At 57.4% G+C, this 12566-nt stretch overlaps 1 protein-coding gene across 3 annotated transcripts; it reads right to left on the bottom strand.

Annotated features, from left to right (window-relative positions):
* Positions 1-3150: 3150 nt before the first annotated feature.
* On the bottom strand, positions 3151-12566 carry DOLPP1 (dolichyldiphosphatase 1). 3 transcript variants are annotated; one of them, XM_032165364.2, is made up of 8 exons: positions 12398-12566; positions 8843-8943; positions 8498-8582; positions 8299-8398; positions 7989-8087; positions 7340-7468; positions 6809-6898; positions 3151-4617 (listed from the first exon to the last, which is right to left on the bottom strand). In XM_032165364.2, exons 1-8 carry the CDS (start codon positions 12471-12473, stop codon positions 4581-4583), a joined length of 717 nt encoding a protein of 238 aa, XP_032021255.1. In that variant the 5' UTR covers positions 12474-12566; the 3' UTR covers positions 3151-4580. The 3 variants fall into 3 exon arrangements, with proteins under 3 accessions (XP_032021255.1, XP_058301777.1, XP_032021256.1); XM_058445794.1 differs by lacking the exon at positions 7340-7468; XM_032165365.2 differs by lacking the exon at positions 6809-6898 and having other exon boundaries at positions 3159-4617.

Genomic DNA, 12566 nt, shown 5'->3' with positions numbered 1-12566 from the left:
CAGCTTCCCACCTACCTCTGGCTTGGGCCTTCCCAAGTCGCATGGGTTGTGGGTAGGGGCAACTCTCCCAGGGGACTGTGGGGCCCAGCAGGCCCGCATCTGGTGGACTGATGAATGTGGCTGATACCCAGGGGCCCAGGGTGTCATCCTCCTTCCCCCAACTGAGCCCAGCAAAAGTAGGAGTACAGCAGCAGGATCAGCTTGCCCCAGACCCAGCCGCTGCCAGGACAGACACCTTCGGGGGTGGGCAGGTGCCGTCAGAGCAGAACCACGTACCTGCCCATAGCCCTGTGCCCATGGCTGAGGCAGGGCATCCTGGCAAAATCAAGCGTGCAGTTTGTGGAGAGGGGAGAGTCTCCCACTAGGACACTGGCCTGTGAGGAAGGCCCATGTGAAACCCCAAGGGTGGATGCCAGGGTGGGCTGGGGGAGGTTGGTTGGCCTGTGAGCGAAGGGCTCTGTGACCTGACTAAGCTGGGACAGTCACCCGAGAGTGGGGCCTTTGGTTTTCTCCATTTGTCAGATGAGGAAGCAGGCTTAGCGAGGTTAAGGTCACCAGGACGCTAAATGGCAGAGCAGGATTCACAGAGGCCACACTTGCCTCCTCTAGGCCAGGGCTCCAAGAAGCCCCTCCCTAAAGCCAGGTCCCCAGCCCCAGGCCACATCCACCTAGGTGTCCCGCAGCAGGGGGTGGAGAAAGGGAGACTATGGATGGAAACCGGCCCAGCCTCAGGACCACAAGGAAGGGGGTAAAGAGGGAGGTTGGGCTGAGCCTGAGCTCTAATCAGGCACAGGGACCTGCCAGGCCTGGCCATTGGTGGTGTACTCCGCGGGAGGGCAGCCACTTGCCCAATGCCCCAAGGGGACAGGAGGTGTAGCCCAGACAATGCGGGGAATGGATGGAGGCAGGGAAAGGGATGCCTCTGGGGGAACAAGCAGGTGTGGAAGAGAATGTCACCTGGACCAGCACCCGGACTCTGCTCCTCGCTACACAACAGGGTGCTCCCTCTGGGGGTGACTAGAACCACTAGGAAACAGGGTCCACAGCAGGGCAGAGTGCTGCATGAGCAGCCAGGGGTAGGCCTGCAGCCAGCCCAGGGCAGGACAGGGCGGGGAGAGCGAACAGTAAGAGGCTGCCAGACAGACACCCTGGATTCCTGAAACTCGCCTAAGAACCCTACAGGTCTGAATATAAGGTGGGATTTTTCCCCCAGAATTATCCTTCTGAATTGAGGGACATCCCCTTAGGGTGGCGGCGTTACAGGCCCCATCACATGGAAGCCCCCTCAATTCCTTGGAGCCACCAAGTATTGTTCAGGGAGGGCGCATTCAGCATCTGAGCAACCTCAGTCATGGTGAGAGGGAATCCCTAGAGGTCCTTTGTGCGGGGGGGAAAAAGGCAAAGAAACAAGATCTCGTCATTCTTCCTTAGGGGTAATTCCTGAGACCTCACACTTTAAAGTGTTGGATGTCGGGATAAACCAGCGCTTAACGTTGTGCCAGGAGGCACTTGTGGCTTGGAATGAAATTTCTAGTGCTAGTGCTGTGCATGAAATCCTATAGGCGCTGCTTAAAGGCTAGCATAGCGAAGACAGTGGCCCCAGGAGAGCAGGGTCAGCTGACCCAGAGGAGGCTCCAGGGGTGACCAAACTCTGGCGCCAGTGATGCAGACATAAAACGTGATTTGTTTTTGCAAAATGAGTGAAAAAAAGCTGTTCTGAATTGGTATATCTTGAGCAATACATCATTTGACATTTGAATGAGTAATAAAAATTTTTTTTTTTTTTTTGAGACAGAATTTCACTCTTGTCACCCAGGCTGAAGTGCAATGGTGCAATCTCAGCTCACTGCAACCTCCGCCTCCCGGGTTCAGGCAATTCTCCTGTCTCAGTCTCCCAAATAGTTGGGATTACAGGCCTGTGCCACCACACCTGGTATTTTTGTACTTTTAGTAGAGACAGGGTTTCACCATGTTGGCCAGGCTAGTCTCAAACTCCTGACCTCAGGTCATCTCTCTCTGCCTCAGCCTCCCAAAGTGCTGGGATTACAGGTGTGAGTCACCACGCCCAGCCTAATAAGATTAATGAATTCAAGAGAAATAGACGTGTGGCTTTATTTACTTTTTTTTTTTTTTTTTGAAACAGAGTCTTGCTCTGTTGCCGAGGCTGGAGTGCAGTGGCGCAACCTCGGCTGCAAGCTCCGCCTCCCGGGTTCACGCCATTCTCCTGCCTCTGCCTCTCCGAGTAGCTGAGACTACAGGAGCCCGCCACCACGCCCGGCTAATTTTTTTTGTATTTTTTAGTAGAGACGGGGTTTCACCGTGGTCTCAATCTCCTGACCTCATGATACGCCCGCCTCGGCCTCCCAAAGTGCTGGGATTACAAGCGTGAGCCACCGCGCCCGGCCGACGTGTGGCTTTTATGTAGATCCGGAAAGTCTGTACATCCAGCGGGCATGAACTTTTTTTTTTTTCTGAGACAGAGTCTCGCTGTCACCCAGGCTGGAGTGCAGTGGCACAATCTTGGCTCACTGCAAGCTCCGCCTCCCGGGTTCTTGCCATTCTCCTGCCTCAGCCTCCCAAGTAGCTGGGACTACAGGCGCCCGCCACCACACCCGGCTAATTTTTTGTATTTTGTTTAGTAGAGACGGGGGTTTCACCGTGTTAGCCAGGATGATCTCAATCTCCTGACCTCGGGATCTGCCCGTCTCGGCCTCCCAAAGTGCTGGGGTTACAGGCGTGAGCCACTGTGTCAGACCAAGTGGAGATGTTTATCCTGGCACATTCTGAAGGGCACACTGGCTGCCCCTGAATCCTCAAGGCTGTCCCAGAGGAACGAGGCTCAGTGAGAGCAGGGCCAGCGCCACACAGGGAGGGAGACTGAGAGGGAAAAGAGGAAAACTTCCTAAGGCTGAGAGTGTCCAAGTTTGGTATGCTGGCCCTCAGTGAGGTCCCCTGGAGGGATGTAATCAGAAGCTGGGCAGACCCTGACGGGAAATGCCGCAGAGGTCATTCAGACCCCTGCTGTAGCCTAGAAGGGACTAGATCACTTCTGGTTTTATGGTCTTCACTGTATCCTTGCCCCTAAGGGTCATGTGTCCCCACAGCTGCCCCAATCTCCTCTCCTGAGCTCAGTCAGCAAGTGCTCAAGCCGCCAGAGTTTACGGTTTTATTTTAAAACAATAGTAAACAATTTCATTGATTTTTCTTAAATCAAACCACCTCATACTCGGCTTGTCTCAGGCAAAAAGTAAAAAATAAAAATAACGGGAGGGAAATGTGGAAACCGACCTACCTTCCCTAGAAATAAGCCCCTGGTCCTGGCATCTGGAATGGCTTTTGGACACTGCCTTTAACAAATGAGAAAAGAAAGCACCAAAATATTGTGCTTCAGCAGCAGGTTAGGAACCTCCACAAAGAAAGGGGTGGGGAGGATTCGAACACAGATCCCGAGTGACCCAGTTCAGTCCTCAAAACTTCTGAGAGTCTGGAGGCGTATCCTCTCCACAACTCCCTTTCAGAGTGACTTAGAGATGGGGGTCCCTTTAGGAAGAGCCTTCCCACGAACCGGGCTGGTAGGGATCTGTGAGCCCACACCCCAGACACAGGTTTGAGGGGGACCCCAAGCAGGTTCCCAGCTGGTCAGAGATGGGTTGGGAAGGACAAGGACATATTCAGAGCACACAGAGGGAAGGACGAGGGACTTCGGGCGCCCGCTGCCTCACTCCTCTCCTCGCAGCTCCTTCCCATTTTGTTCTCGTGGGGATGAAGACTAACTGCTACTGGATGACAGGACAAGAAAGAGCTGTAAACAGCTTGGGTCTGCTCACCCACATGTGCAGGCTCCTTTGTCAGAAAGGGATTACTGTCTTAGGGACAGGGGACCAGAGAAAGCCCTTGTGGTGTTGGGTCAATACGGGGTAGAACACAATGACAGCAGCCGCCAGACGCGTGCTCGCTCTGGGCCCTGCCCCCAGACAGGGAAACACTGACCGAGGTTCTGGAATGGCAACGGTGGCAGGGAGGGTATGGGGTATGCTCCCCTCCTCCCGGCACCCAGGCCACCCCGGCCCAGGGAGAGGCAGTCTGCCCTCTGGGCATAGGGCAAAGGGCCTGGGAAGCTGACCGGGAGCCCTCTGTTCACAGGGCAGCCACCGGAGAACAGGTTCTTCCAGCTCCAAAATCCTGCCTGCCTCTGATAAAACCAAAAAATAAATAGTGTGTACTACTCACGCCACCTGGAATTCCTGGCCCCGAGACCAGAGGCGCAAGCCCTCCTCCTCCAACTCACACCCAGGTGCCCACGCCGAGGGCACTTCCTGCCCAGCCGGTGGCTGGCAGCAGCACAGCGAGGGTCTCTGGCCACGGCCCCCAGGCAGCAGGCCCCCCAGGGTCCTGGTTGAGGGGCTGGTTCAGCCCTTTGGTCCACCTTGTTCATTAAAATTAAAATAAGAAAAAAAAAGGCTCCACTTGGTGACTTGGGTCTGTAGAGGTCTCTGCTTCGTCCCTGTCTGTCATCCTGTCCATCCTGCAAGGCATCGTGTGGGCCAGATCTGGAGGCTGGACCCAGCCACACCCACTGGTCACTGCAGTTTCGTCCCCAGCTTGCGTTGTCTGTTCCTGCAAAATGGGATGGGGGTCAGATGTGGGGACACCTGGTGTTCAGTGACCTACAGCTGTCCCCACCCCACCCGTAGTCCCAACTAAGTAGGCAAATGCCCACGCCCAGTAGCCAGCGATTGACTTGAACTGGGCCCATCAGAGCGCCTGCCCTGGGAATGGCACCTAGAGAGGGCTGATCTCCCCGGCGAGGCCTGTACCTGTTATCTCAGCTCTGCAATCCAGGAAGTGGAGCCAGGGGATTGGGGCAGGGGTAGGGACCAGGATGAGACGACAGAGGCAAGAGGGACTTGGCTGGGTTCCAATTAGTTATGGGGAGTTTCCCTTTATAGACGAGCCAGCACAAGTGGGCTCAGTTATCAAAACAGATCAAAACAGAAGTGATCAAAACAGAAGTACAGAAACGTAGTGAGCTCCCCATCTGGGAGGTATGCAAGTGAAAGCAGGAGAACCACTGATGGAGGTTACTGAGGGGATTTGAGCACCCAGTTTGGGGTGTGGCTATATCCAGGGTGGGCCCAGGAACCTGAGGGAACCAGGGCCAATCACCCCCATTTTCTAGAGGGGCTGACAGAGACTCAGTGGAGGAGAATGGGGTTTGTCTAGGGTCCCAGTTAAAATCTAGAAACCTGACTGGTCCTGTGTGATCTGGCCCCAGCCTCGTCCCACAACACACCCCTTGCTCCCTGGGCTCCAGCCCCGGCAGCCTCCGTCTGGTGCAGTCACCAAGCTTCGTCAGCCTCAGGAGTTGTGCATGCCCTTCCCTCTGCTGAGAACATTCCCAACCCCCCTACACCCTCCCCGGCCCCCTACCCTCCCCATCCCCCCATCCCCCCACCTCCCCATCCCCCCACCTCCCCACCCCTCCTCCCAGCTCCCACGTCCCCACATAGGCTCCCGACACAAGCTGTCAGGCCACAGCACTGATCACATAGGCAGGTGCGTCGCAGCTCTTCCCTGCCTGCCATGAGCACCGTGAGCAGGGGACCATGGCTGTCACTGTGCTTGCCCCCAGCACACAGCCTGGCACAGAACAGGTGTGCCCTGAGATTCTGGTAAATGAAGGCAGGTGGAGGCCGGCCAGGCACGGCAGGGCAGGGTGAGGCGGGGCAGGCCCGTGAGAGATCAGCGGGGCCAGCTGCGGCCTTTCTGCCTCTAATGGGATTGCCTGCCCTAACCCCCTCCAATCCCCTTTCCTCATGGATCCCCGGCTTTGCTCTTAAGCTCGTTAGGATAATTTGGACCTTGATGCACTAAACACGTTTCCTGGCTGCTAGGACGCCCCACCCTACCCCGCCCCACAGTCCCTCTCAGCCTGCCTAGAAACCTCCCAGACTTCCTCTGGAGCCTCAGCTCCCCTCTGAAACCAGAGAAGGGCCAGGCGCGGTGGCTCACGCCTGTAATCCCAGCACTTTGGGAGGCCGAGGCGGGTGGATCACGAAGTCAGGAGATTGAGACCATCCTGGCTAACACGGTGAAACCCCGTCTCTACTAAAAAATACAAAAAATTAGCCAGGCGTGGTGGCGGGCGCCTGTAGTCCCAGCTACTCGGGAGGCTGAGGCAGGAGAATGGTGTGAACCCAGGAGGCAGAGGTTGCAGGGAGCCGAGATCGCGCCACTGCACTCCAGCCTGGGCAACAGAGTGAGACTTGATCTCAAAAAAAAAAAAAAAAAAGAAAAGAAAAGCCAGCCTTCCCACTCCCCTAGGAACCCCACCCAGGATTTGGGGTAAGTGAAACAGCATGAGTCAGGAGTCTCCAAAGCTCAGCTCTGTCCTGACTTGCTGCACAACTACAGGCTGGCCTCCTAACTTAATGTGCCTCAGTTTACCCAGGTCTAAGAAAGCATCTGGACTAATCCCTAGGGATGTCCACACACAGGAGCCCTGAGAACCTGAGCTGCCCAGCTCTCTGGTTCTGGGCTGCAGAGGTTAAAAGCATGGGCTCTGGGCCAGACAGCCTGGGTTCACCACCCTGCTCCCCCACCCACTAGCTGCAAGATCTCAAGCAAGTGACTTCTCTTCTCCAAGCTTCAGTTTCATCATCTGCAAAATGGGGGTCACAGCAGGATTCAATGAGTTAATGCGAGAAAAGTGCTTAGGCAGGCGCGAGGCTCCCGGAGAGCCCTCCAAACATGGAGGCAGAGGCTGCCTGTGGTTGGCCCAGTGAGCACTGCTGTCCCCTGAACTCACCTGGCTTCTGCCCGGGTTACCGTGTACTCAAACCAGAGTACATTGGGAATGAGGCTTGTGTCTCGGATTAGGAAGAACTCAGAGACAGGCCTGGAGAGACAGACATCAGAGAGCCAGGGCCACATCAGGGCATGAGTCTGTTACCACGCCAGACATCCCCATCATTGCCCGGGGCTGGCACGGCACCCACCCCAACTGCCTAGAGTCTTTGCCTGGCCTGAGACCCCAGAGCCACTGAGAGACCCAGCTATGTCACCTGTGTCACCTCAGGCAGGGGCACTGTCCCACAGCACACACAGCCCAGCAGGACTCAGGCTTCTAAGTCCCTGAGAACCTAGGCGAGGACAGAGGATGGCACTCTGGCTTCCGGGCCTGAGGAAACCCCCTGTGTCTCTGCCACAAACCCTGGGGCACTGGGGCCTTCCCAGGGAGACAGGGGCTGGGGTCAAGACTCCTAGGTCCGCCCACTGATGGCCCCACCCACAGGAGGGGACAGGGTCCACAGTGCCCAGGAAGGCAGGAGGCAGTTACCAGGCTGCTATCCTGGGGAACAGCGGGGTGAGGACCTCCTGGGTGAAGATGAACCAGGCGATGGCCATGAGGCCTCCAGCGATGCCTCCATAGAGCACCTGGCTCCAGGTGTGGTACAGCAGGTAGACCCTGGGCCAAGGCCAGAAGCGAAGTATGTGAGAGCCAGTCAGACACAGGCCCGCACAATCCCCACTGCCCATGTGCCAGCTTCCCAGGGACCTGTGCCCGCACATGTGGAGACACACGGGACAGTGACTCCACGGGGCACAGCCTCAGATCCACTTCCAAAAGGGAGGGCGCTGGACCCCAAACACAGCTCTCCCATCTGTAGCAGTGAAGGGTCAGCTGGGATCTGCCTGCCTCCCGTCTAGCCCTTGACCTCTGAATTTGTCTACAGTGGGCTCCTCTGGAACACTGCGAAGAGATGGCTGATACGTGGAGTTGGTCCCAGAATCTTGGGCTCAGTGGGGACTGGGCTAGAAGGGGCAGCTGGAGCCCTGTCCTTTTAAAACTAGAGGTCTGGGACCCCTTTTCCAGTCCTGCCCTACAGGTTCTGGGACTAGGATCCATGGTGGGGTCCCACAGGGACCAGGAACCCGCAGGACACCACATGGGCAGGGTGCAGGCAGGGGCTCTCCCTCCTCCATACCTGCTGTAGGAGACTAGGAAGGCCACAGCGAGGAGTCCCAGGGAGAGCACGTGCCTCCACAGCAAGTCCAGGAACCTGGCATTGTTTGTTTGGTGCATTCTGGGAAAACAGGCCCACCAGATGACCTCAGCCCACAGCCCAGCCCAGGCCTCCCAAACAGTCCCTGGCCCCATCCAAATGGTCCCTGAGTACCTTCTGCCTCCGCTGCAGCCCCTCCCACCCCAGGGGCATCCGAAGGGCTAGCAGTGAGTCCCTAGCAGAACTCGGCCTGAGCCAGTTCAGGGCCATCCGGACCGGGGTAGAAACTCACCTTAAATACAGGAAAAGGAAGGAATAGACGGAGAAGAACCACATAAACTGGGAATGGCTGGAGGGCATCCCGTACTTGGTGCCCACTGCTGTGTGGGGGCCTGGGAGAGAGAGGAGACCAGGGCATCACGGGAGGATGCAGACCTCCCAGTAATGCCCCAACCTGGGGGAACCTCAGGCCCTCGCAGCCGAGGCCCTACCTCCACAGGGCCGTGGCTCCTGGATGACGTTTTTGATCAGCCAGTTGACCCCCTCATTCAGTGCCAGGCCCCCAAGGAAGGAGATCTGCTGGGGAAGACGTATGGTCAGCTGGGCCTCTGTGCACCTGTTGGCTGCTACCTAGTCCCAAAGACCATGGCCTCTGACTGAACCTCCCAGCCCAACAGGTGAGTAACCTAGAACCAGCCAGGAGGCTCCACGCACCTGAAGACAGGTGGACGCAGGGATGAGAAGGCAAACCCTGGACTGAGGGGCAGACAGGCTTCCCAAAGCAGGGTGGGGGCACTGGGGGTGGGGTGGGGAGGGTGTGGGCAGGACAGACTCACCGTGTGCAGCTCCCGCTTAAATATGATGAGGGTCACGAAACCGACGATGACAAATACAGGGCTGAGGCTCAGGTAGGCAAGGAGGTGGCCTGAGAGATCACCTGGCAAGACAGAGAACAGAATCAGGACAGGGCACAGGCATCAGAAGAGGGACCAGCCCCCTACAAGTAAGGCCTGAGCCAGAAAGGAGGTCCCGGCAGGGCCTGGAGAATGGAGGCCAGGCAGCCACGGACACCTGTTTACCAGCCGATCATGCCAACTCAGTCACAGCCATACATGACGCTGTCTACTACTTAGTACTAAAGTGCACACAGCATGCGTTTAAAGCAGGTGCCTTGACTGTTCCCATTCTATAGATGAAGAAACTGAATTCCAGAGCAACTATGTGACTCGCCCAAGGTCACACAGCCAGAAGGAGGTGGGACCAGGACTAAAGTCCAAGTCTCTGACCTGGTCCAGACACTAGACCAATCCCTCCTGCCAAAGCAGGAAGGTGAACCCGGCCTGGTGACTCCAGAGGTGGAGCCTGGGACCTGGGAGGCAGCCCGGCAGGCACATGAGAGCCACACGCTGTTGTGCTGGGGCTGCCCTGGCTGAGCCCTGGGCCGCCAGGGAAATCCCACATTCTCTGGACACCACACAGACTTGGGTCCACACTGAAGACTCGGACAGAAACCAAGCCCAATAGGGCGACGGTAACAGCTGCGTGCCACTTCTCTGGCAGGAAACTGCCTACCTATTGATTACCAGCTTCTGACACTCCCATCACGCCTGGGATGGAGGCAGCAGAGGAACACTGGCCCCTTTTAGGAGATGGGGACACTCAAGCTGAGAATCCAAGGGGAGGGGAGGCTGAGTCTGAAGGCCACCCTCACCACTTGAGACAGGCAGCTATGTAGCCACTCTGGGGTCTGAGGGCATGGTTCAGCTCCTATGCCCGCAATCGCTGGCTGCATGAACTGAGGCAAGGATTCAAGCCTCAGCTCACCTACTTGTGGAACACGGAGATCAGTGCCTACCTCCTACAGCTGCATGAGACTCGATGAGATGGGACCTGTGAGACACCCAGCTTGGTCCCTGGCAACCAGGACACTTCCATGTTGGGGCAGAGGTGGAAAGAACCCAGTGTGGGAAATGGTCCACGCCACCAGCCTCACACAAGCAGCAGGGAAGGTGTCCACAGAGGGCTGAGCCCAGATTCCAGGGCTGAAGACATAGACACACGCATGCCCGGCCCCACCCACACACAGGATCCTACCCAGCCCATCCTACCCAGGATCAGGCTGGCCTGGAGTTGGTCTGGGAGAGCAGAGCAGCCCAGCTAAGTGCCTGGGTTCAAGTGCTGGTGCTGCCACAGTCCCACTGGGTGACAGTGGGTGAGTCCCTTCTCTTTCCTGGGCCTCTCCACTACGAAGCTCACCCTCACAGCACTGGGCTTTGAAGATAGTGAGTGACTGGTACCCCCAAAGCTTTAGCCATCTCCATAGCCTGTCCCAGAGCCAGCACTACCCTGGGGTTTTCCCGAAGATGCTACCAGGGACTCTGGCCTCTCTACTCTCTGATCCAAGCCCCCTCAGGCCTCCCATGGCCCTTAGGACAAGTTCCCCCTCAGCGCAACTCATCTGGCCCTGTACAGTCCTGGCCCTGCTTCCCTCCCACCCTCTGCTCCAGTTCCAAGGACCAAACTCGAGTTCCCTGAGCGCACCGTGCCCTGTCCTACTTCTGGACCTTTGCACACAGTTTCCCCCCACCTGGGATGCTCTCTGGGTGAACTCAACGAACAACTAAGAACCCACCACAGTGGCAAAAAAAAGACACATACGTCCCTGCTAGTGCAGAGCTTGCGGTCTGACGGGAGAATCTGCCATCCAGACACAGTTCATGATCCACTAGTGTAGATATCAGGACAGCATCTGGGAGTAGAGACAGGGTCTCTTTATACCCCACTCTATCCCCCAAGCCCAGCACAGGGCCTGGCTCTTAACTGGGCTCAAAAACTGTTGAATGAATGAAGTAAGCAAGTGATGGTGTGAAGAGGGGTGTGACGGAGAAGTGCACGGAACCATGGAAGCATTAATAGGGGACTAGACCTCACCAGATGCTCCAGGCTCAGCCAGGTCCATCACAGCCTGTATCATGCTGCACACAACTGCCTGCCAGGTTCCTTCTCGCTCGTTGGATTGCGAGCACTCCAAGAAGCTACTCTGAGGCCAGGAGGGGAAGCTGTGAAGGTGCAGAGGCCTTAGCAAGTCTTTCCCCACCTCCAGACTTTGGCTTTCCTCTTATAGAGCAGCTGGTTTTCATAGTGCAGGAATGCAGGGATATTTCAGGCCTGTTAAGCATTCTAAAACCAGAGCTAGCCCAGGGCCTAGCACTCAGAAGCGTTCAGCGGATATTGGCTGAATGAATGAATGGATGGATGAATGGTAGACAGGCAGGCAGGCAAGGCCCAGCACCTGGCAGGGCCATACCACCCCCAGTACAACCCAGAACACCAGGGTCAAAGTTCTTTGGCATTCAGTCCTGGTGCCCTCAGCGGAGCCAGGTTCTCACATCTCGCAAGACAGCAGCATAAGCAGGCCCTTCCCAGGCAACCAGGGCTCAATGAGGGGCCCCAGCCTTCCCTGGCACTCAACCATCTTACCCAGGGAGGGTCCTGGAAGGTGGGATAACATTAACTGCAGGTATTTACTGAACGCTTACTGCATGCCGGGCACTGTGCTCAGCCCTTCTTGTGCCTCCTGCTATTTGATGCTCACACCATCACCAGAAGGTAAGCACTGTAATCAGTCCCACTTTAGAGATGAAGTAACTTAGGCAGAGGCAGGCACCTGCACAAGGCCTCAGCCTCAACTGGAGCCCAGATGGGTCTGACCCCCACGCCCAGACTCTGCGCCACTCTCACTAGACAGCCTCCAGAACGCCGCTAATGGACCTCTCAACTGGAAAGCCCTGCGCTTCGAGAGGTGTGTCTGATGGGAAGCTCCAGAAGTCAAGATCCCAGAGGCTGCCCGCCCCCTCATCGGGTCCTCTCTGTTGTGGAATCGTGCCCTGCTCAGGGCGTGGCACCACAAGTACTCAAAAGCCTGGCTTCAGCTTGCACACTCCCAGCAACGAGGAGCTTTCTCTTACAAGCAGCCCAAAGCACTGTTCGAAGGAAACAAGACACTCCCCGCACGCTGGAGCAGGAGTGCGGCCTCTCTGGGACAGGGCAGGGCGGGGAAGAAGGGCCAAGGTCCAGGCCAGGGATCTTTTCTCGCCTCACACAGATCCCCACCCCATTTCAGCCCACCGGCGCCCCGGGACCGGGGGGAGCGCCCTTGGCCGCGCAGCCGCAGAGTGCGCGAGCGAGCGCCTCACAATTTCGCCCAGCTCATCCCCGCACCACTGCGCCTGCGCGGCGCGCGCGCCGGCCGAGCCCCTCCATGGCTCACTATTTGACAGTTCCTACCCCGGTCCCCCGGCGCCCCCTCCGGGGGCTCGCGCAGGCCGGAGCGCCCGGGGCTGAGAGGCCGTCCCCGGGAAGGCGTCCTTGGAGCCGGGACCGCCTTTTACCTGCGGGATATTCGACGTGGGTGAGGGTCACCGGCCGCCATGAAGCGGGGAGCGAGCACTGTCCGTCCGCTGCCATCTTACCCGGAGACCGGGCTTCTTCGAGCAGCCAATGGGGAGCCAGGGGGGCGGTGGTCCTGACCTATCACGCCGGGGAGGCGCCGTGCACCCA

Source organism: Hylobates moloch, unplaced genomic scaffold (assembly GCF_009828535.3).
Source record: "Hylobates moloch isolate HMO894 unplaced genomic scaffold, HMol_V3 SCAFFOLD_10, whole genome shotgun sequence".
Lineage (NCBI taxonomy): Eukaryota > Metazoa > Chordata > Mammalia > Primates > Hylobatidae > Hylobates > Hylobates moloch.
Note: the sequence above shows the minus strand (reverse complement) of the source record. Positions and strands in the feature narration are given on the sequence as shown.